Source organism: Tamandua tetradactyla, chromosome 1 (assembly GCF_023851605.1).
Source record: "Tamandua tetradactyla isolate mTamTet1 chromosome 1, mTamTet1.pri, whole genome shotgun sequence".
Lineage (NCBI taxonomy): Eukaryota > Metazoa > Chordata > Mammalia > Pilosa > Myrmecophagidae > Tamandua > Tamandua tetradactyla.
The window spans coordinates 25,554,547-25,577,738 of record NC_135327.1 but is presented as its reverse complement, the minus strand read 5'-3'; the positions used below and the strand labels follow the sequence as shown (position 1 = coordinate 25,577,738).

At 38.5% G+C, this 23,192-nt stretch overlaps 1 protein-coding gene across 4 annotated transcripts in view; it reads right to left on the bottom strand.

The window, feature by feature from the left end:
- Positions 1-23,192, bottom strand: part of ATRN (attractin) — a 251,559-nt gene that overhangs the window by 101,329 nt on the left and 127,038 nt on the right. For all 4 annotated transcript variants that reach the window (XR_013156514.1, XM_077112624.1, XM_077112634.1 and 1 more), the window contains exon 11: positions 21,370-21,454. Coding sequence is in view for 3 of the 4 variants with exons in the window: in XM_077112624.1 (XP_076968739.1) it covers positions 21,370-21,454 (85 nt within the window). In the remaining variant the exon portion in view is untranslated. The remainder of the gene's footprint in view (positions 1-21,369; positions 21,455-23,192) is intronic.

The window sequence follows — 23,192 nt, the reverse complement described above, 5'->3', positions numbered from 1 at the left end:
ATTGCCTTCATCCATCTTAGATCAGTACAGTAGCAATTTTGAAAGCCAAACAAATTATAACGCAGGCCTTATACCATTTAAACAGTTTTAGGATATACAAGGCTTGGAATTTTTTTTTTCTGTGCTGCATAGTGGGGCTCACATTTCATTCTTTTTTCCATGTGAACATCCCGTAATTGTAGCACCATTTGCTGAATTTTTGTTTTTTCTTTCTTTCTTTGCTTGTTTGTTTTTTGGGAAGTGCATGGGACCAGGAATCAAATCTGGGTCTCAAACATGGCAGGTGAGAATTCTACCACTGAACTATCCTGACACCCCCAAGGCTTAGAACTTTTTTTTTTTCCACATGGGCAGGCACCGGGAATCAAACCCGGGTCCTCTGGCATGGCAGGCAAGCATTCTTGCCTGCTGAGCCACTGTGGCCTGTCCTGAGGCTTAGAATTTTAAATACTGAAATAGATATCAGTAATAATAACAGAAACAAAATAACAACAATTGATAACATGATTAAGTTGTTTACTTAAAAATCTTTAAAGCACACTGTAAGGAACACTGGTCACTCTGGATCTCTCTTATTTGATGGACTCCTCTCAAGGGTCAGATTTCTGAAGAGTTCTGTTAGTTTGTGTCAAGGATTTTTGTTTGTTTGGTTTTTTTACTTTTCTTTAAATTTCTTAATTTTTTTAAACATAACACACAAACATGAACATTCTTACCATATAATCATTCCATTCTCGGTATATAATCAAAAACTCACAATATCATCACCATGATTATTTCTTCAATTACGAAAAATAAATAAAAACAAAGGAAAAAATTCATATATACCATACCCCTTACTCCTCCCTCTCAATGACTGCAGTATTTCCATCTACCCAGTATATTTTAGCCTTTGTTTCCCTATTTTTTTCTATACCCCTTACCACTCTCTTTGATTGATCACTAGCATTTCAATCTACAAAATTTATTTTAACATTTGTTCCCCCATTATTTATTTATTTTTAATCCATATGTTTCACTTATCTGTCCATACCATGATAAAAGGAGCATCAGACACAAGGTTTTCACAATCACACAGTCACACTGCAAAAGTCATATTATTATACAATCATCTTGAAGAAACATAGCTACTGGAACACAGCTATACAGTTTCAGGCACTTCTCTCCAGCCTCTACAATATATCTTAACTAAAAAGGTGATACCTATATAATACGTAAGAACAACCTCCAGGATAACCTCTAGACTCTATTTGGAATCTCTTAGCCATTGACACTTTAGTTTGTCTCATTTCTATCTTCCCCTTTTTGGTCAAGAAGGTTTTCTCAATCCCTTGATGTTGTGTCCCAGCTCATTCTAGGATTTATGTCCCACGCTGCCAGAGAGGTTTAAACCCCTGGGAGTCATGTACCACGCAGAGAGGGGGTGAGTGATGAGTTTGCTTGCCGCGTTGTCTGAGAGAGAGATAGGCCACATCTGAGCAACAAAAGAGGTTCTCTGGGAATGACTCTTAGGCTAATTTTAAGTAGGCTTAGCCTATCCTTTGTGGGGATAAGTTTCATCTGAACAAACCCCAAGACTGAGGGCTCAGCCTATTGCTTTTGTTGTCCCCACTGCTTGTAAGAACATTAGGAATTCTCCAAATGGGGAAGCTGAATTTTCCCCCTTTCTCATCATTCCCCCAGGGGACTTTGCAAGTACTTTTTTATTCACTGTTCAAATCCTTCTGGGATTTAGCGAGGCATCACTCTGGACAAACCTACAAAATCTCATGCCCTACTCAAGGTTCCAAGTATTATGGTGTTCAATTAAGCTGTCCACATAAGTTATATTAGGAAATGCACTAGTCAAAATATAAATTTTGCACCAAATAAACATATTTTGCTTTAGTCTCACACATAAGTTAAAGTTTAAAAACATGTATTATCATTTGTTTTCAACACCCTCCAATACTGACATTCCTTTGTTCTTCCTCATGCCAAACCATTTTTTAATTTGTACATTTAGTCACTATCATTGTATACTCTAGGCATTCCTAGATTATACCATGTCAGTCTTTATTATCTATCTTTCCTTCTGATTTCATTTGTGCCCCCGCCCTCCTCCCTCTATCACTCTCACATTCAGCTCCATTTAGTGTACTAACATTATTGTATTATAGTTAGGTAGAATTGTGCTATTCATTTCTGAATTTTTACAATCAATCCGGTTGCACACTCTGTATCGCTTCACCTCCACTTGCCCAATATCTACCCTATTTCTATCTCCTGATGGTCTCTGTTCTTAACTGAAATTTTTCAAGTTCATTCACTAATGTTAGTTCATATCAGTGAGGTCGTACAGTATTTGCCCTTTTGTTTCTCACTAATTTCACTCAGCATAATGCCTTTAAGGGCAATCCATGCTGTTATATACTTCATAACTTTATTTTGTCTTACAGCTGCATAATATTCCATCGTATGTATATACCACAGCTTATTTAGTTATTCATCTGTTGATGGACAAGAGATGGACATCCATCTCTTGGCAATTGTAAATAATGCTGCTATAAACATTGGTGTGCAAATGTCTATTTGTGTCCTTGCCCTTATGTCCTCTGAGTAGATAATTAGCAATGGTATTGCTGGGTCATATGGCAATTCTATACTTAGCTTCCTGAGGAACCACCAAACTGCCTTCCACAGCAGTTGTACCATTTGACATTTCCACCAACAGTGGATAAGTGTGCCTCTTTCTCCACATCCTCTCCAGCACTTGTCGTTTTCTGTTTTATTGATAAAAGTCCATTCTGGTGGATGTGAGATGATATCTCATTGTGGTTTTGATTTGCGGCCCCTAACAGACAGGGAAGTTGAGCATATTTTCATGTGCCTTTTAGCCATTTGTATTTCCTCTTCTGAGAAGTGTCTGTTCATGTCTTTTGCCCATTTCATAATTGGACTGTTTGTCTTTTTGTTGTTGGATATATTCTGGATACTAGAACTTTATCTGAAATATCATTTCCAAATATTGTCTCCCATTGTATAGACTGTCTTTTTACTTTCCTGACAAAGTTCTTTGATACACAAAAGTGTTTAATCTTGAGGAGTTCCCTTTTATCTATTTCTTTCTTTAATGTTCATGCTTTGGGTGTAAGATCTAGGAAACCACCTTCTACTATAAAATGTATAATATATTTCCCTACATTTTCTTCTAAAACTTTTGTGGTCTTAGATCTAATGTTTAGGTCTTTGATCCATTTTGAGTTAATTTTTGGTTAGGGTGTGAGATATGGATCATCTTTCATTCTTTTGCACATGGATATTCAGTTCTCTAGACACCATTTATTGAAGAGACTGTTCTGTCCCAGATGAGTTGGCATGATTGATTTATCAAAGATCAATTTTCCACAGATGAGAGGGTCTATATCTGAACATTCTGTTCAATTCCATTGAGTAGCATATCTATATTTATGCCAGCACTATATGTTTTGACCACTGTAGCTTTGTAATATGCCTTAAAGTCAAACGCAACTTCATTTTTCTTTCTCAAGATATTTTTAACTATTCAGGGCACCGTGCCCTTCCAGACAAATTTGGTTATTTGCTTTTCTATTTCTGAAAAGTAAGTTTTGGGGATTTTAATTCATATTTCATTGAATCTGTAAATCAATTTAGGTAGAATTGACATCTTAACTATATTTAGTCTTCCAATCTATGAACACGGTATACCCTTCTATTTATTTAGGTCTTCTATGATTTTCTTTAGCAATTTCTTGTAGCTTTCTTTGTATAGGTCTTTTGTGTCCTTCAATTTATTCCTAAATATTTTAGTCTTTTGGTTACAACTGTAAATGGAATTTTTTTCTTTATTTCCCCCTCAGATTGCTCATTACAAAGTATATAGAAACACTACAGATTTTTGAGTGTTGATCTTGTAACCCACCACTTTATTGCACTCATTTATTAGTGCTAGCAGTTTTGCTGTGGATTTTTTTTTGGTTTCAACATATAGTATCACATCATCTGAAAACAATGAGAGTTTTTCTTCTTCCTTTCCAATTGTGATGCCCTGTATTTCTTTTTCTTGTCTAATTGCTTTGGTAAGAACTTCCAACACAATGCTGAATAACAATGCTGACAGTGGACATACGTGTCTTGTTCCTGATCTTAGGTGGAAAGTTTTCAGGTTTTCCCCATTGAGGATGACATTAGCTGTGGTTTTTCATATATTCCCTTTATCATTTTAAGGAAGTTCCTTTCTATTCCTATCCTTTGAAGTGTTTTCAATAAGAAAGGAGGCTGAATTTTGTCAAATGCCTTTTCTGCATCAATTGAGATGATAACGTGATTATTTTGCTTTGATTTATGAATATGGCGAATAACATTAATTGATTTTCTTATGTTGAACTATCCTTGCATATCTGGGATAAATCCTACTTGGTTATAGTGTATAATTCTTTTAACATGCTGCTGGATTCGATTTGCAAAAAATTTGTAGAGGATTTTTACATCTATATTCATTAGAGAGATTGGTCTGTAGTTTTCTTTTCTTGTTAATATCTTTGTCTAGCTTTGGTATGAGGGTGATGTTGGCTTCATAGATGAGTTAGGTAGCTTTCCCTCCTCTTCGATTTTTTTTGGGGAGTTTGAGCAGGATTGGTACTAATTCTTTCTTGACTGTTTGGCAGAATTCACATGGGAAGCCATCTGGTCCGGGACTTTGCTTTTCGGGGAGCTTCATAATGACTAATTCAATTTCTTCACTTGTGATTGGTTTCTTGAGGTCGTCTACTTCTTCTTGAGTCAGTGTTGGTTGTCATGCCTTTCTAGGAAGTTGTCCATTTCATCTACACTGTCGAGTTTATTAGCATAAAGTTGTTTATAGTATCCTCTCATTACCTCCTTTATTTCTGTGGGGTCAGTGGTTATGTATCCTCTACCTTTCCTGATTTTATTTATTTGCATTCTCTCTCTTCTTCTTTTTGTCAACCTCGCTAAGGGTCTGTAGGAGCCAAGAGTTAAAATTTGTTGGGAGCAACTGGCATTAGGGTGGCAACAGGAAATTGAGGAGATTGTTATCTGCTTTGTTTGGAACAGTCTGGGAGGAAGAGAATGCTTGTTTACCCCCAAATGGTTACCTAAGGATAAAGAAAGTTAAGTACTTTGTTTCCTCAGGAAATGCAGGCATGCTTTTTGTTACCCTGCAGTATATAAGCAGAATCTGGTTCAGAATAAAGTTGTCTATTGTTTGTTAAGGTTAAGCTTCAGACCCACTGATCCTGTTTGTCTCTTTCTTTCAATCTTTCTCTTTCTTTATTTCTCATCATTCCTTAATATCCTTTGAGCTCCATTTTATAGGAAGCAACATCTGGCGCCCAACATGGGGCTCAAAGAAGAAGACTCCAAAACAATATTAAGGAACCAAGTAAAAGTCTCCATTAGAGGGACGTGTATCCAGCCGATAGAAGAGGACTTGAGTCATATTGGTAAGTAAGCATTTTCCTTGGAGCATCAGGGTAATGGGTAATCACAATGGACGGCTGGAGGAGTATGTTTGTGTGTTGAAAACATTATTAGAAGCTACTGGCATCTCTGTTAAAACCTCTGAATTATTTAGCTTATTTGATCGCATTCGAAAACACTGTCATTGGTTTTACCCTGAGGGTCGTAATGTTTTAAATTTAAAACAATGGCGTTTAGTTATGAAGGCTCTTCAGAGGGCCTATCAAAAAGGGGAGACTGTCTCATTACCAGCATGGGCCTTGTGTCATCAAATAGTTGCAGCCTTAGATGCCTTACAGTCAGAAAGTGAAAATGGGGAAACTGAATTTTTCCCGAAAAAATATGACTGCAACTTCAGATATAGATGAAAAGGGAATAAAACTTAGTGAGGAGGAGGGTGCAAGTACAGATGAGGAAGATGTTAAATCTATGCACTCACAGTGTTCTTACACTGTAACCCATACCAACCCTTTTTCAAAGAAGGCAAACTTCACTTGCCCTCAAGACTTTCCAGACTCTTATCAAACGAAAGCTACTAGTGTGTCTACTTTATAACAACAAAATTCCATATTCCCTGCACGAATCTGCAATCCACCTTCTGCCCCTATGCCCAGTCCCTTAATTTCACAGTCTCCTCAGAATCTGTTTTTTTACAGATACTGGAAATTCAGCTAAATATATGAATCGTGTAATAATACCAAAGTCTACACCCAAAACACCTATAATGAAATGTTTACTACAGGGATCTCAGCAAGGGGACTTGGCGGCACTACAACATTTTTTTTTTTTTGAATAGTCAAATCTGATCACCTTAATTTTTTTTTATTAATTAACGGAAAAAAAAAAAGAAATTAACCCAACATTTACAAATCATACCATTCTACATATGCAATCAGTAATTCTTAACATCATCACACAGATACATGATCATCGTTTCTTAGTACATTTGCATCGGTTTAGAAGAACTAGTGACACACCAGACAAAGATATAGAATGTTAATATAGAGAAAAAAAATAAAAGTAATAATAATAGTAAAAAAACAAAAAACAAAGAAACAAACAAACTAAACCTAGAGTTCAGATGCAGCTTCATTCAGTGTTTTAACATGATTACTTTACAATTAGGTATTATTGTGCTGTCCATTTTTGAGTTTTTGTATCTATTCCTGTTGCACAGTCTGTATCTCTTCAGCTCCAATTACCCATTCTCTTACCCTGTTTCTAACTCCTGCTGGACTCTGTTACCAATGACATATTCCAAGTTTATTCTCGAATATCCGTTCACATCAGTGGGACCATACAGTATTTGTCCTTTAGTTTTTGGCTAGACTCACTCAGCATAATGTTCTCTAGGTCCATCCATGTTATTACATGCTTCATAAGTTTATCCTGTCTTAAAGCTGCATAATATTCCATCGTATGTATATACCACACTTTGTTTAGCCATTCTTCTGTTGATGGACATTATGGCTGTTTCCATCTCTTGCAATTGTAAATAACGCTGCTATAAACATTGGTGTGCAAATGTCCGTTTGTGTCTTTGCCCTTAAGTCCTTTGAGTAGATACCCAGCAATGGTATTGCTGGGTCGTATGGCAATTCTATATTCAGCTTATTGAGGAACTGCCAAACTGCCTTCCACAGTGGTTGCACCATTTGACATTCCCACCAACAGCGGATAAGTGTGCCTCTTTCTCCGCATCCTCTCCAGCACTTGTCATTTTCTGTTTTGTTGATAATGGCCATTCTGGTGGGTGTGAGATGATATCTCATTGTGGTTTTGATTTGCATTTCTCTAATGGCCAGGGACATTGAGCATCTCTTCATGTGCCTTTTGGCCATTTGTATTTCCTCTTCTGGTAGGTGTCTGTTCAAGTCTTTTTCCCATTTTGTAATTGGGTTGGCTGTCTTTTTGTTGTTGAGTTGAACAATCTCTTTATAAATTCTGGATACTAGACCTTTATCTGATATGTCATTTCCAAATATTATCTCCCATTGTGTAGGCTGTCTTTCTACTTTCTTGATGAAGTTCTTTGATGCACAAAAGTGTTTAATTTTGAGGAGCTCCCATTTATTTATTTCCTTCTTCAGTGCTCTTGCTTTAGGTTTAAGGTCCATAAAACCACCTCCAATTGTAAGTTTGGTAAGATATCTCCCTACATTTTCCTTTAACTGTTTTATGGTCTTAGACCTAATGTTTAGATCTTTGATCCATTTTGAATTAACTTTTGTATAGGGTGTGAGATATGGGTCTTCTTTCATTCTTTTGCATATGGATATCCAGTTCTCTAGGCACCATTTATTGAAGAGACTGTTCTGTCCCAGGTGACTTGGCTTGACTGCCTTATCAAAGATCAAATGTCCATAGATGAGAGGGTCTATATCTGAGCACTCTATTCGATTCCATTGGTCGATATATCTATCTTTATGCCAATACCATGCTGTTTTGACCACTGTGGCTTCATAATATGCCTTAAAGTCAGGCAGCGCGAGACCTCCAGCTTCGTTTTTTTTCCTCAAGATGTTTTTTGCAAATCGGAGCACCCTGCCCTTCCAGATAAATTTGCTTATTGGTTTTTCTATTTCTGAAAAATAAGTTGTTGGGATTTTGATTGGTATTGCATTGAATCTGTAGATCAATTTAGGTAGAATTGACATCTTAACTATATTTAGTCTTCCAATCCATGAACACGGTATGCCCTTCCATCTATTTAGGTCTTCTGTGATTTCTTTTAGCAGTTTTTTGTAGTTTTCTTTATATAGGTTTTTTGTCTCTTTAGTTAAATTTATTCCTAGGTATTTCATTCATTTAGTTGCAATTGTAAATGGGATTCGTTTCTTGATTTCCCCCTCGGCTTGTTCATTACTAGTGTATAGAAATGCTACAGATTTTGGAATGTTGATTTTGTAACCTGCTACTTTGCTGTACTCATTTATTAGCTGTAGTAGTTTTGTTGTGGATTTTTCTGGGTTTTCGACGTATAGTATTATATCGTCTGCAAACAGTGATAGTTTTACTTCTTCCTTTCCAATTTTGATGCCTTGTATTTCTTTTTCTTGTCTAATTGCTCTGGCTAGAACCTCCAACACAATGTTGAATAATAGTGGTGATAGTGGACATCCTTGTCTTGTTCCTGACCTTAGGGGGAAAGTTTTCAATTTTTCCCCATTGAGGATGATATTAGCTGTGGGTTTTTCATATATTCCCTCTATCATTTTAAGGAAGTTCCCTTGTATTCCTATCTTTTGAAGTGTTTTCAACAGGAAAGGATGTTGAATCTTGTCAAATGCTTTCTCTGCATCAATTGAGATGATCATGTGATTTTTCTGCTTCGATTTGTTGATATGGTGTATTACATTAATTGATTTTCTTATGTTGAACCATCCTTGCATACCTGGGATGAATCCTACTTGGTCATGATGTATAATTCTTTTAATGTGTTGTTGGATACGATTTGCTAGAATTTTATTGAGGATTTTTGCATCTGTATTCATTAGAGAGATTGGTCTGTAGTTTTCTTTTTTTGTAATATCTTTGCCTGGTTTTGGTATGAGGGTGATGTTGGCTTCATAGAATGAATTAGGTATTTTTCCCTTCACTTCGATTTTTTTGAAGAGTTTGAGGAGAGTTGGTACTAATTCTTTCTGGAATGTTTGATAGAATTCACATGTGAAGCCGTCTGGTCCTGGACTTTTCTTTTTAGGAAGCTTTTGAATGACTAATTCAATTTCTTTGTTTGTGATTGGTTTGTTGAGGTCATCTATTTCTTCTTGAGTCAAAGTTGGTTGTTCATGTCTTTCCAGGAACCTGTCCATTTCATCTAAATTGTTGTATTTATTAGTGTAAAGTTGTTCATAGTATCCTGTTATTACCTCCTTTATTTCTGTGAGGTCAGTAGTTATGTCTCCTCTTGCATTTCTGATCTTATTTATTTGCATCCTCTCTCTTCTTTTTTTTTGTCAATCTTGATAAGGGCCCATCAATCTTATTGATTTTCTCATAGAACCAACTTCTGGTCTTATTGATTTTCTCTATTGTTTTCATGTTCTCAGTTTCATTTATTTCTGCTCTAATCTTTGTTATTTCTTTCCTTTTGCTTGCTTTGGGATTAGTTTGCTGTTCTTTCTCCAGTTCTTCCAAGTGGACAGTTAATTCCTGCATTTTTGCCTTTTCTTCTTTTCTGATAAAGGCATTTAGGGCAATAAATTTCCCTCTTAGCACTGCCTTTGCTGCGTCCCATAAGTTTTGATATGTTGTGCTTTCATTTTCATTCGCCTGGAGGTATTTACTAATTTCTCTTGCAATTTCTTCTTTGACCCACTTGTTGTTTAAGAGTGTGTTGTTGAGCCTCCACGTATTTGTGAATTTTCTGGCACTCCACCTATTATTGATTTCCAACTTCATTCCTTTATGATCCGAGAAAGTGTTGTGTATGATTTCAATCTTTTTAAATTTGTTAAGACTTGCTTTGTGACCCAGCATATGGTCTATCTTTGAGAATGATCCATGAGCACTTGAGAAAAAGGTGTATCCTGCTGTTGTGGGATGTAATGTCCTATAAATGTCTGTTCAGTCTAGCTCATTTATAGTAATATTCAGATTCTCTATTTCTTTATTGATCCTCTGTCTAGATGTTCTGTCCATTGATGAGAGTGGTGAATTGAAGTCTCCAACTATTATGGTATATGTGTCTATTTCCCTTTTCAGTGTTTGCAGTGTATTCCTCACGTATTTTGGGGCATTCTGGTTCGGTGCATAAATATTTATGATTGTTATGTCTTCTTGTTTAATCGTTCCTTTTATTAGTAGATAGTGTCCTTCTTTGTCTCTTTTAACTGTTTTACATTTGAAGTCTAATTTGTTGGATATGAGTATAGCCACTCCTGCTCTTTTCTGGTTGTTATTTGCATGAAATATCTTTTCCCAACCTTTCACTTTCAACCTATGTTTATCTTTGGGTCTAAGATGTGTTTCCTGTAGACAACATATAGAAGGATCCTATTTTTTAATCCATTCTCCCAATCTATGTCTTTTGATTGGGGAATTCAGTCCATTAACATTTAGTGTTATTACTGTTTGGATAATATTTTCCTCTACCATTTTGCCTTTTGTATTATATATATATCATATCTGACTTTCCTTCTTTCTACACTCTTCTCCATACCTCTCTCTTCTGTCTTTTCGCATCGGACTCTAGTGCTCCCTTTAGTATTTCTCGCAGAGCTGGTCTCTTGGTCACAAATTCTCTCAGTGACTCTTTGTCTGAGAATGTTTTAATTTCTCCCTCATTTTTGAAGGACAATTTTTCTGGATATAGGAGTCTTGGTTGGCAGTTTTTCTCTTTTAGTAATTTAAATATATCATCCCACTGTCTTCTAGCTTCCATGGTTTCTGCTGAGAAATCTACACATAGTCTTATTGGGTTTCCCTTGTATGTGATGGATTGCTTCTCTCTCGCTGCTTTCAAGATCCTCTCTTTCTCTTTGACCTCTGACATTCTAACTAGTAAGTGTCTTGGAGAACGCCTATTTGGGTCTAATCTCTTTGGGGTGCACTGCACTTCTTGGATCTGTAATTTTAGGTCTTTCATAAGAGTTGGGAAATTTTCAGTGATAATTTCTTCCATTAGTTTTTCTCTTCCTTTTCCCTTCTCTTCTCCTTCTGGGACACCCACAACACGTATATTTGTGCGGTTCATATTGTCCTTGAGTTCCCTGATACCCTGTTCAAATTTTTCCATTCTTTCCCGATAGTTTCTGTTTCTTTTTGGAATTCAGATGTTCCATCCTCCAAATCGCTAATTCTATCTTCTGTCTCTTTAAATCTATCATTGTAGGTATCCATTGTTTTTTCCATCTTTTCTACTTTATCCTTCACTTCCATAAGCTCTGTGATTTGTTTTTTCAGTTTTTCTATTTCTTTTTGTTCAGCCCATGTCTTCTTCATGTTCTCCCTCAATTTATCGATTTCATTTTTGAAGAGGTTTTCCATTTCTGCTCGTATATTCAGCATTAGTTGTTTCAGCTCCTGTATCTCATTTGAACTACTGGTTTGTTCCTTTGACTGGGCCATATTTTCAATTTTCTGAGCGTGATCCGTTATCTTCTGCTGGCGTCTGGGCATTTAGTCAGATTTCCCGGGGTTTGGACCCCACAGGTTGAAAGATTTTTCTGTGAAATCTCTGGGTTCTGTTTTTCTTATCCTGCCCAGTAGGTGGCGCTCGTAGCACACGGTTGTCTACGGATTCCACCAGTAAAAGTTGCTGTGGGTCCTTTAACTTTGGAAAACTCTCGTCGTGGGGGTGGTTCGGCAGTCAAAGTGGCTTGGAAGAGTGCCAGCCGGCCCGGGGGTCCGAACGTGGGGAGGGTTGCCGGCTGCCGCAGCCCGGGAGAGCACCCGACTGAATTTCCTAGTCGGCCCGGGGCGCCAAGCGTGGCGGGAGGGCGCCAGCTGCCGCAGCCCGGGAGAGTGCACTGTTCCCAGCCGGCCCGGGAGTCACGTGTTTGTAAGGGACCTCCCGGTCACCGTTCTCCACAGTCTGGGGATTTCCGACCCAACTCTCTCAGTTGGTCCGGGGGGCCTCGCGTGGTGGGGGCTCCAGTCGCCGCGGCCCGAGGGGACCTCCTGCCCAATTCTGCCAGCTGGCCTGGGAAGGAGGAAGGGAGGGATTCCAGCCGCTTGCCGTCCCGCCCGGGAAAGCCCGCGCCCCTCGGCGATCTCACCGGAGCTGGTTCTCCCAGACAGTCAGCCGTTCCAGGATGGGGTACGCCATCCCTTTGATCTCCGTCATGGCTCCGGGAGCTGCTCTGTATGTCTCCACTCCCCCAGTAGCTGTTCTGGAGGAGGAAATGTGAGGGTGGCAAGGCTGTCGAGGCCGGTGGCGGAGGAGCCGGTGAAGGCGGAAGAGGGCACGGTGGTGGTTGGAGAGCCGCCGGAGCAGGAGGAGAAAGGGAAGGATAAGATGGTGGATGGAGCGCCGCCGGAGCAGAAGGGGGAAGACGGAGAGGAGGGCGGGCTGGCTGGCGGGGCGTGAGCGCCGCGCCGGGCCGGCAGACAACGAGGGAGAGGAGGGTGGGCTGGCTGGCGGGGCGTGAGCGCTGCGCCGGGCCGGCGGACAAAGAGGGAGAGCGCGGCTCTACAACTTTTATCAGCTTTTCCTGTAACAGTTAATCATTTGCCTCCCGATCAAAATAATCCTCAGGGCAGTGTAGAAATTCATCATGAGCCCATTCCTTTTAAATTGTTAAAAGATTTGAAACAAGCTTGTGCCCACTATGGAGTGAATTCTCCATATACTACAGCTCTAGTCCAGGTCATGGCTCATGTTGATAGATTAATTCCTTGGGATTGGTAGATGCTAGCCAGAACTGTCTTAAGTACAGCTAAATTTTTACAATTTAAAACATGGTGAACTGATGAAGCTAATCAGTTGGCTAGGAGGAATGCTAATGAGCAACCCCCAGTGTTAATAACAGCAGAACAAATCATGGGCACTGGCCAATGGGCAGGTATTGAAGGACAGTTACAATACAATGATAGAGCTATCAACCAAGTCAGAATGGCCTGCCTTGCAGCTTGGCAAAGAATCTCTATGCCAGGACAGCCTGCTTTAACTTTTGCTAAAGTAATTCAAAGAAATAATGAGCCATATGTCAAATCTGTGGCACGTCTAACAGACGTGATTCAAAAAACCGTGCAAGCACCTGAAGCCCGTGATTTAATTTTAATGACATTAGCCCTTGATAATGCTAACAGTGAGTGTAAAAAGGCTATTTGACCCATTAAAGCTGCCTGTGGTTCCATACAGGACTATATAAAAGCCTGTAAGGATATTGGTTCTACTTCTTCTCATCAAATGGCAGTATTGGCAGCTGCCATGAAGTCTAACTCGAATCAAAAGAAAGGAAATTGTTTTAAATGTGGAAAATTTAGGCACTTTCAGAAAAACTGTAAATCTTTTCATGATAATAATTCCATCCCAACTAAGAAACTGCCATCCAAATTGTCCTGTCAGAGGGGCCTGGGCTAATGAATGTCATTCTAGAATACATAAAAAATGGTGCTCCATTGAAAAGGTTGGGAAACTGCCTTGCAGGCTTAGCTCAGGGCCCCAGGACAAACAACATGAGCCAAGCTCCACAGACACAGTATCCTGTCAGCAACGGCAAAAATCATGTGTTCCAATCTTAGAGTTAAAAGCTGCCACTCGCGGTAGTGCTGCAATAGATCTACCTGCAGCTGAGGATATTTTAGTTCAACCTGAAATGGGTATTCAGTTAATTAGCACTGGAGTTTCTGGCCTTCTGCCCAACCATACTGTTGGTTTAATAATTGGAAGAAGTAGTTTAACTAAGCAGGGTCTATTAATACAAATTGGTTTAACTGACAGTGACTATAAAGAGGAATTGAAAATTATGGCTCAATCTTTACAGCCTTTTCAAATTAAAACTGGGCAACGCATTGCTCAATTACTATTCTTACCTTATCATGTTCCTCCTTTTCTGTCCTTTAACCGTCAAGGAGGTTTTGGTTCAAATGGAAATGAAATTTATTGGCAAACATTTATTGGGGACGACCGCCCAGAATTTTTTTTACTATTACTATTAAAGATAAAATTTTTCTGGGATTGATTGATACTGGAGCTGATGTAACTATCATAGCTAAAAGATATTGGCCCCAGAATTGGACATTAAAAAAGGTACCCACTGTTTTTACCGGCATAGGTACCATGACTGATATTTATCAAAGTACTGAAACATTTGAAGTAATTGGTCCGGAAGGACAAAAATCAACATTACAACATTTTGTGGCAGATGTCAGTTTGAATCTCTGGGGCAGAGACTTGCTTTTGCAGTGGGGAGTATATTTACATATCCCTCACTTATCAGATAAGGCAGAACAACTGTACTTGAAGATGCGGTTTCAAAACACTAGGCAAGCAATGGATTATCGAGGTTTAGAATATTCTAAGGAGCAAACAAATTTATAATGGGGGCCATTGAAACAAAGGGCATAATTACCCCAATAACATGGCTTATTACAACACCAATATGGGTGGATCAATGGCCCCTTCCTCAAGAAAAATTGAATGCCCTTCATAATCTTGTTTAAGAGCAATTACAACATATTGAACCTTCCCAAAGTCCATGGAATTCTCCAGTTTTTGCTATTAAAAAGGAATCTGGGAAATGGAGACTGCTGCCTGATGTAAGAGCAGTAAATACAGCCATGATCTCTATGGGTGCACTTCAGCCGGAGGTTCTTCAACCCTCTATGATTCCTCAATCTTGGAAATTGGTTATTATTGATTTAAAAGACTGCTTTTTTACTATTCCTTTGCATCCAGCAGATAATGAAAAGTTTGCATTTTCTGTCCCGGCACTGAATAATCAGGCTCTGATGCAAAGATATCAATGGTGTGTCTTACCCCAAGGGATAATGAACAGTCCCACCACTTGTCAACTATTTGTGCATCAACCCTTACAAGAAGTAAGAAATAAATTTCCAGAGGCCCTTGTTATTCGTTACATGGATGATATTTTAATTGAATGTGACAATGATGACTCTTTGGAAAAGGTTTTTGGTACTATTATTAAAAATTTTATCTCAATATGGGCTGCAAATAGCTCCGGAAAAGATTCAAAAGACTGAGCCTTACCTATGCTTAGGAATGCAAATAGCTGCTAATAAAATAATTCCTCAAAAAATACAATTAAGACAGGATAATTTACAAACTTTAAATAATTTTCAAAAACTGTGAGGAGATATTAACTGGATTAGACCCACTTTAGGGATTCCTAATTATGTGTTACAGAACTTGTTTGATATTTTAATGCTTTTGCTGCTATGGGATGCCCTCAATCTATTAAAACAGACAATGGTCCTGCTAATACAGGAAAGCAGTTTCATTGAACAAGCAAACCAGATGCTAAAGTCTATGCTAATGAAACAAAAAGGGGGAGATGATGATCAGGAGGATGATGTTATGAAAATAAGTACACTTAAAGATCAATTAGCAAAAGCACTGTTTACTTTAAAATTTTTAAACATTTATGATGACTCTTCACAGACTTCTGCAGAACATTTTAGTAATTTGGAAGAGAAAAATGATACAACCCAAACAGAACTGCAGCTGCAGCCAATCTATTGGAAAGATGTTAAAGATGAGTTATGGAAACCAGGCATGATAAAGGTGTGGGGTAAGGGATTTGCTCTTGTCATTGCAGATGACGGAACCTTGGTTTGGATTCCCTCGAAGAGAATAAAACCCAGACATGTCAACCCAGATGAAAATAACTAAATGGTATATATATTATAGGACATATAACTTTAATTGCAGAAGGACAGGGACATATTTATACTTATTGGGCTTACATTCCTAACCCACCTTTGATGCAAGCCCTAACATGGGCAGATCCAACTTTACCAAAATATCTGAATACAAGTTTAGGATTCCCAGGTCCAGTAGATTAAAAGACTTCCAAAACTACTTAAAGAAGAAAAATGCTATCAAATTTAACTCTTCCATTTTTAGAAAGACCCATATGCATAACTCTATGGAATCAAATGATACTTGCCTGTTAGATGGGAAAGAAAGTTGGAATGGATGGCAGTTATGTCATATGGATTAAGCTGTTATCATAATTAATGATTCCTATGGAATTGTAAAAGATGCGGCCCCTGTGGGGTCGAAGATAACTGAGATTATATGGACAGGCAAGCTAAATCAGAGTTTAATACATAGAGGATGATTTGTGCCAAATTTTTGGGATGATAAATACATGATTCAGAGAAATTCATTGAAAATTTTCCTAGGACTGGGACCAATTTTTATAGCGAATTCTAGTAACTATAACTTCTGTTTCAATAGCAGTCATAAACACTACATGCATATAAGAAATCAAAATTTTAACTGTGAGAATTATTCTCTATTCACTTGTCTCCAAGCATTTATGTTACAGGAAAATGAGATGATTATAGCAGTAAGGAGAAGAGGTATTTGGCTGCCAGCGTAGATGTCAAGATCCTGGCAATCTGCTCCAGAAACACAAGTCCTGATCCATTTGGCAAAAGAATATCTTTAAAGAACTAAGAGACTAATTGGACTCATTATTATAGCTGTCATTGGAATCACTGGAATTATCACAGTGGCTGCGGTTGCTGGAACTGCATTGTTAAGTTTGGGGCTGTTTATACTTTTTCTCATCCTCCTCAACTGTGTTAAACAACAAATAATCAAAGTCAGAAAGCTTGACTGGTAGCCACTGATGTTACTACTTCAGAGTTTAAGGGCAACCTAAGCCAGTCACCGTCACGAAGCAAAGCCACCCCAACAGTGTGATTCTTGCAAAACCTCCTGGCTCCCTCCTGAATCAAAGTCAGAGAGCTTGACTGGTAGCCAATGATGGGTAAGACCCTTCCTTCAGCACTTAAGGGCAACCTAAGACAGGCACAGTCACCTCGGCTAATAAAATAAAAAGGGGAAAATGTAGGAGCCAAGGGTTAAAAACTGCAGAATTTGTTGGGAGCAACTGGCATTAGGGTGGCAACAGGAAATTGAGGAGATTGTTATCTGCTTTGTTTGGAACAGTCTGGGAAGAAGAGAATGCTTGTTTACCCCCAAATGGTTACCTAAGGATGAAGAAAGTTAAGTACTTTGTTTCCTCAGGAAATGCAGGCATGCCTTTTGTTACCCTGCAGTATATAAGCAGGATCTGGTTCAGAATAAAGTCTGTTGTTTGTTAAGGTTAAGCTTCAGACCCCCTGATCCTGTTTGTCTCTTTCTTTCTTTCAATCTTTCTCATCATTCCTTAATATCCTTTGAGCTCCATTTCATAGGAAGCAACAAGGGTCCATCAAACTTACTGACTTTCTCACAGAACCAACTTCTGGTTTTGCTGATTTTCTCGATTGTTTTCATGTTCTCAATTTCATTTATTTCTGATCTAATCTTCATTATTTCTTTCCTTTTGCTTGCTTTGGGGTTAGTTTGCTGTTCTTTTTCTAGTTCTTCCACGTGGACAGTTAATTCCTCAATTTTTGCCCTTTTTTCTTTCTTGATATAGGCATTTAGGGCAACAAATTTCCCTCTTAGCATTCCTTTTGCTGCATCCCATAAATTTTGATACATTGTGCTTTCATTTTCATTTGCCTAGAAATATTTACTGATTTCTCTTGTAATTTCTTCCTTGACCCATTGGTTATTTAAGAGTGTGTTGTTGAGCCTCCGTATCTTTGTGAATTTTCTGGCACTTTGCCTACTATTGATTTCCAGCTTCATTCCTTTATGATCTAAGAAAGTGTTTTGTATGATTTCAATCTTTTTAAATTTACTGAAACTTGTTTTGTGACCCAGCATATGATCTATCCTTGAGAATGATCTGTGAGCACTTCAGAAAAGGTGGATCCTGCTATTCTGGAGTGTAATGTTCTATAAATCTCTATTAAGTCTAGCTCATTTATTGTAATATTCAAATTCTCTGTCTCTTTATTGATCCTCTGTCTAGATATTCTGTCCATTGCTAAGAATGGGGAATTGAAGTCTCCAACTATTATGGTAGATGTGTCTATTTCTCTTTTCAGTGTTTGCCTCATATATTTTGGAGCACTTTGGCTTGGTGCATAAATATTTATGATTGTTATGTCTTCTTGTTGAATTGCTCCTTTTTAAATACATATTGTACTTCTTTGTTTCTTTTAATTGTTTTACATTTGAAGTCTAATTTGTTGGATATTAATATTTCCTGCTTCCTTCTGATTGTTCTTTGCCTGAAATATCTTTTCTCAACCTTTCACTTTCAAGATGCATCTCCTATAGACAGCATGTAGATGGGTTGTTTTTTAATTCATTCCGCCAATCTATGTCTTTTGACTGAGGAGTTTAATCCATTAGCATTTAGTGCTATTACTATAAGGAAAGTACTTTCTTCTACTATTTTGCCTTTTGGATTTTATATGTCATTTCTAATTTTTCCTCTTTTTACCTTTACTGATAATCTTCATTTCTACACTCTTCTCCACACCTCTCTCTCCTGCCATTTCCTATCTGTCTGTAGTGCTTCGTTTAGTATTTCTTGCAGAGCAAGTCCCTTGGTCATAAACTCTCTCAGTGATGTTTTGTCTGAAAATGTTTCATTTCCTCCTCATTTTTGAAGGACAGTTTTGCTGGATATAGAACTCTTGGTTGGCAGTTTTTCTCTTTTAGTATCTTAAGTATTTAATTCCTCTGTCTTCTTGCTTCCATGGTTTCTGTTGAGAAATCTATGCATATTCTTACTGGGCTTCCCTTGTACATGATGGATTGCTTTTCTCTTGCTGCTTTCAAGATTCTCTCTTTCTGATCATGTGCTAAGAATGTTTGTTTTTCTTTCTTGTCATATTTTTTTTAATTAAAAAATTAATTTAAAAATTTTTTTAAAAAGATTCTCTTTCTCATTGACATCTGACATTCTGGTTAGTAAATGTCTGGGAGTACATCTATTTGGATCTCTTCTATGTGGAGTATGCTGCAATTCTTGGATCTGTAAATTTTAAGTCTTTCATAAGAGTTGGGAAATTGTCAGTGATAATTTCCTCCATTAGCTTTTCTCCTCCTTTTCCCTTCTCTTCTCCTTCTGGGACACCCATACATGTATATTCATGTGCTTCATGTTGTCATTCAATTTCCCTGAGTCTCTGCTCATATTTTTCCACTCTTCTCCCTATATTTTCTTTTGCTTGTCAGATTTCAGATGTCTTGTCCGTCAGTTCTCTACTCCTATCTTCTGCCTCTTGAAATCTAACATTGTAGGTATCCATTATTTTTTTCATCTCTTCTACTGTGCCTTTCATTCCCATTAGCTCTGCGATTTGTTTTTTCAGACTTTCAATTTCTTCTTTTTGTTCATTCCTTGCCTTCTTTATATCTCCCTCAATTCACTGATCTGATTTTTGATGAGGTTCTCCATGTCTGTTCGAACATTTTGAATAAATTGTTTTAACTCCTGTATTCTGTTCGAACAGAAAATTCAAATTGTTGGTTTGTTCCTTTGACTGGGCCCTATCTTCAACTTTCCTAGTATGGTTCATTATTTTTTGCTGGTGTCTAGGCTTGTAATTTTCTTAATTAGTTTATTCTGGAGATTGTTTTCACTTTTTTTATCTAGGATTTTCTTGCTGCATGACTTTGTTGTCTATCTGTTCTTTGACATTCAATTCAGCTTATTCTAGACCTCTAGCTTAGGTTTTGTTTAACAGATCAGAATTTTTCAGTTCTTTTTTCTTGCCCTGCCTGTATGGTACCTTTTTTTCCTCCATAGGAAGATCTAATTTTTCCCAGACCAAACTGGCCTCCTCTCAGGAGGAGTCACCTGCATCAGTTTTCCCTGAGGGTGAAACCCAGTAAGTTGAAAGATTTTCCTATGAAGCCTGTAGACTCTGTGTTTTTCCTATCCTGCCTGGTATGTGGCACTTCTCTGCCTGCAGGTCCCACCAGCATAAGGTGATGTGGTACCTTTAACTTCAGCAGACTCTCCCTGGTGGGGGTGTAGTTGAGACAGAGGAGAGATTATAGGCTGGCTTTAATTGCTTAAATTTTCCAGACCCTGGGGTCTGAATTCCTTGAGGGAGAGATTCCACCTGAGCTGGGCCCCACCCTTCCCCTAGGGAAGGCAAAGCATCCAGACAAACTCTCAAACAAGCTTAATTCTGCCCATGCCTGGGGCAGTTGGAGCCTGAGAAGCCCTGCAGCTGTATTCACAGAGCAGTCAAGCCGTAGAAACACAGTCACAAAAGCGAAAAGAAAAAAAAATCCTTTTCAGAGCAGGACCCCCATTCCTCGGGTTTGCCAATCAAGAGCTTAAAGCGGTACGTTGCTTTGTGTATCTCCAGGTCCTGTGTGCCCCCTCCTTTCGTTCAGGGCCCAGACTCTTTCAAGTATCTTGTGCTGTCCCATCCCAAAACCAAAAAAACCTCTTTTTTTTTTTTTTTTTCCTTTTTCCTTTGCTCCAGTGCAGGCCCCCTCTGCACTGGAGCAAAACCCAGCAACTTCAGCTTTTACTGGAGGTTCAGATGAGCTGGGGGCCTATTTTTAGTGGTCAGAATTTGTTAATTAATTCCACAATTGGATTTTGGTTGTGCTCAGCCCCTGCTGCTAGTAAAGTCCTTTAACGTTCCCCTCTGGGAAGCAGCCTGTGGGGAAGGGGCACTGGCCGCCGTGGCTTGGGGTACTCATGGTTCTGGGTGGGATCACAGTCAGTTCAGCTTGTCCTGACTGGGGTACGCTGTGTGTCCAGTCACTGAAGGGGCCCCAGCAGTTGTTCTGTAGTGTTCCTGACTATTTACTAGCTGGTCTGAGGATGAACTAAATCCCACACCTCACTAAGCTGCCATCCTGGCTCCCCTCCAGGTCAAGCATTTTTGAGCAATGGAATGACATGCAGTGCACACTTCAGATTATCCAAAGACTATAGACTTAATTTCCTCACCCCTATCTAAATTGCCTGCTCTCTTTTCTTCAAAACCTCATTAGCATTCAAATAAAAATATAAGAAACTTGACAACTCAAGTACCACAAACAATAGAGAGGATATAACACAGTAACTCACAAACCACAGAGACAGTATAACACAGTAACTCACACATCCCTCTTCTTGTCCCATGCATCCCAAACACATTGGGGAGCATGCTAACAAAACCAAAGCAATAAATCTGCCATTAGAAATAATTCACATCCATATCAAATGTTTTAAATACAAAATAGGAAATGCATACCTACATAATTTTGTAAAAAACTAATGAGATAAGGGAGTTCCGTGAATAATATGTAAATCCAATTTCAATTCTTCATATTTTACTTTGTTTTCATTTTAAACACAAGAGAAAAGGAGCACACACTTCTTTTTCGATTACCTGTTGTATAAGACCGCTGAATGGCCAAATCTGTTAACATCATGATGGAGATCAGGTCTGGGAAGCACTGACCAGCGGTCACAAGCTAGGAGCAAGAAAAATACATTTCAGAAGGGACTGCCATTCATAATGAGCAGAAACAAATATCCTCTGGAAAGAAAACTGCAACAAGTACATCCTCATCAAATGCGTCATTCTTAATTTTCTTAGTCATACCATTATTTCTGGGGTAAAATATAGCAGCAATAAAGCAGCAGGGTATGGAAGAAAGGCCAGACTGTACTGCAATTCCAATTAGGGAATGCTTCCAACAACCATGGGATACGCTCACCCCACTTGCCTACCATTTTTACCCTTTAGAAGGTATTTTAATTTAAGCAAATTTTATAGTCTACAAAGCTTATGTGAGTAATACATACTGGCCCATGATTATTTTCCATTCTTCTTAAAACTGCTTTGCCCAAATTTAGCTAAAATAGGAAATAAAGGTGGAAAATTAAAATATAAAATAATTCAAACTTAAATTTTTCAAAAGTCCTTCTCTAGGTCTCTTGATCTACTAATTTTCCTTTGTTCTGACCCATGCTAGCAACTTCTCTTTTGGACCTTCATACCAACTTTGTGGCTGTATCACTCCACTCTCACGCCTGTTGTCTCGCTCTTTGAGACATGCATACATTCTTACTAGCTGAGGCAAAGTTTCTTCCACTTGACCGAACCTTTAGTCCGCTGACAACAGCTTTCACTTTCTTCTACCTAGTCTAGATCTGCAGTCTTCCTCACATGGAGGAGAGCCCTCACTGGGCTTCAACTCCCCTAGCTTCCTGCCTACTCACCCTTGCCGCCAATAAAATCACAACATAGCAAGGATCTCTTTCTCCTGTTCTCTCCCCTAAGAGTTCCCTCCCTAATTCAACAATGTTTCTATACTGTCTCCCTTGAGCCTCCAATGTCTTCCTGCTGATTTTTACCACAACATTTATACATGCTCAAGGTGATCCCACTTTTTATTTTTTAAAAGTTTCCCCTGGATCTGCTTCCCTCTGAGGCACTCAGTTTACCCATTTTCTACATTCCCTTCACAGACAAACTTTTTGAGTAAAACAGTTAACATTCACTGTAGATATTTCTCACCTTACTTTATTTCACAGCATCAGTACTCTGGATTATTCCTCTATCACCAGAGGGTAAAAGAAGACCTCTTTGTTTTTAAATCTGAACAGGACTCTCCAGTTCCTATTTTACTTTATTACTCTGCAGTCATTGTTAACCACTTCCAACATGTCACTAATCTTACCTCTTTTCCTGCTATTTCTCTGGCAGGCTTTCACAGCTCCATTCTCTTTCAGACTTCTCTATTTATCCTCTAGCTTTCTGCTCATTTCTTTGACACATGCTCCCCACAGAAGCTTCTTAGGGCTTCTTACTGAACCTCTGCATCACTGTCCCACAGATATCTCCAAATGAACTTGCCCCAAACTTAATTCACTCTCTTCCTCCAGATCTCTCTCAATTTCTAATCCCAGTCTTGGTAAAAGGAACCATCTACCATGGCCCACACCAGATACCTGGGAGTGAGGATGCTTTCATCTCTTTCAAAACACATGCCAGACAATCCGGCAATTCCTAGTATTCTCAAACCCATCTATCTCTTTATACTCATTGCCATTTATACAGCCTTGCTTCAAACTCTCATTACCTCATTAAGACTTAGCATTATCTTCCTAATTACCATTTTGCCCTTTTCCAACCATTCACCACAATACCACTAAAAAGATTTTCCTAAAACATGAATGTACTCTGTCACCTCCTCTGCAAGAGTC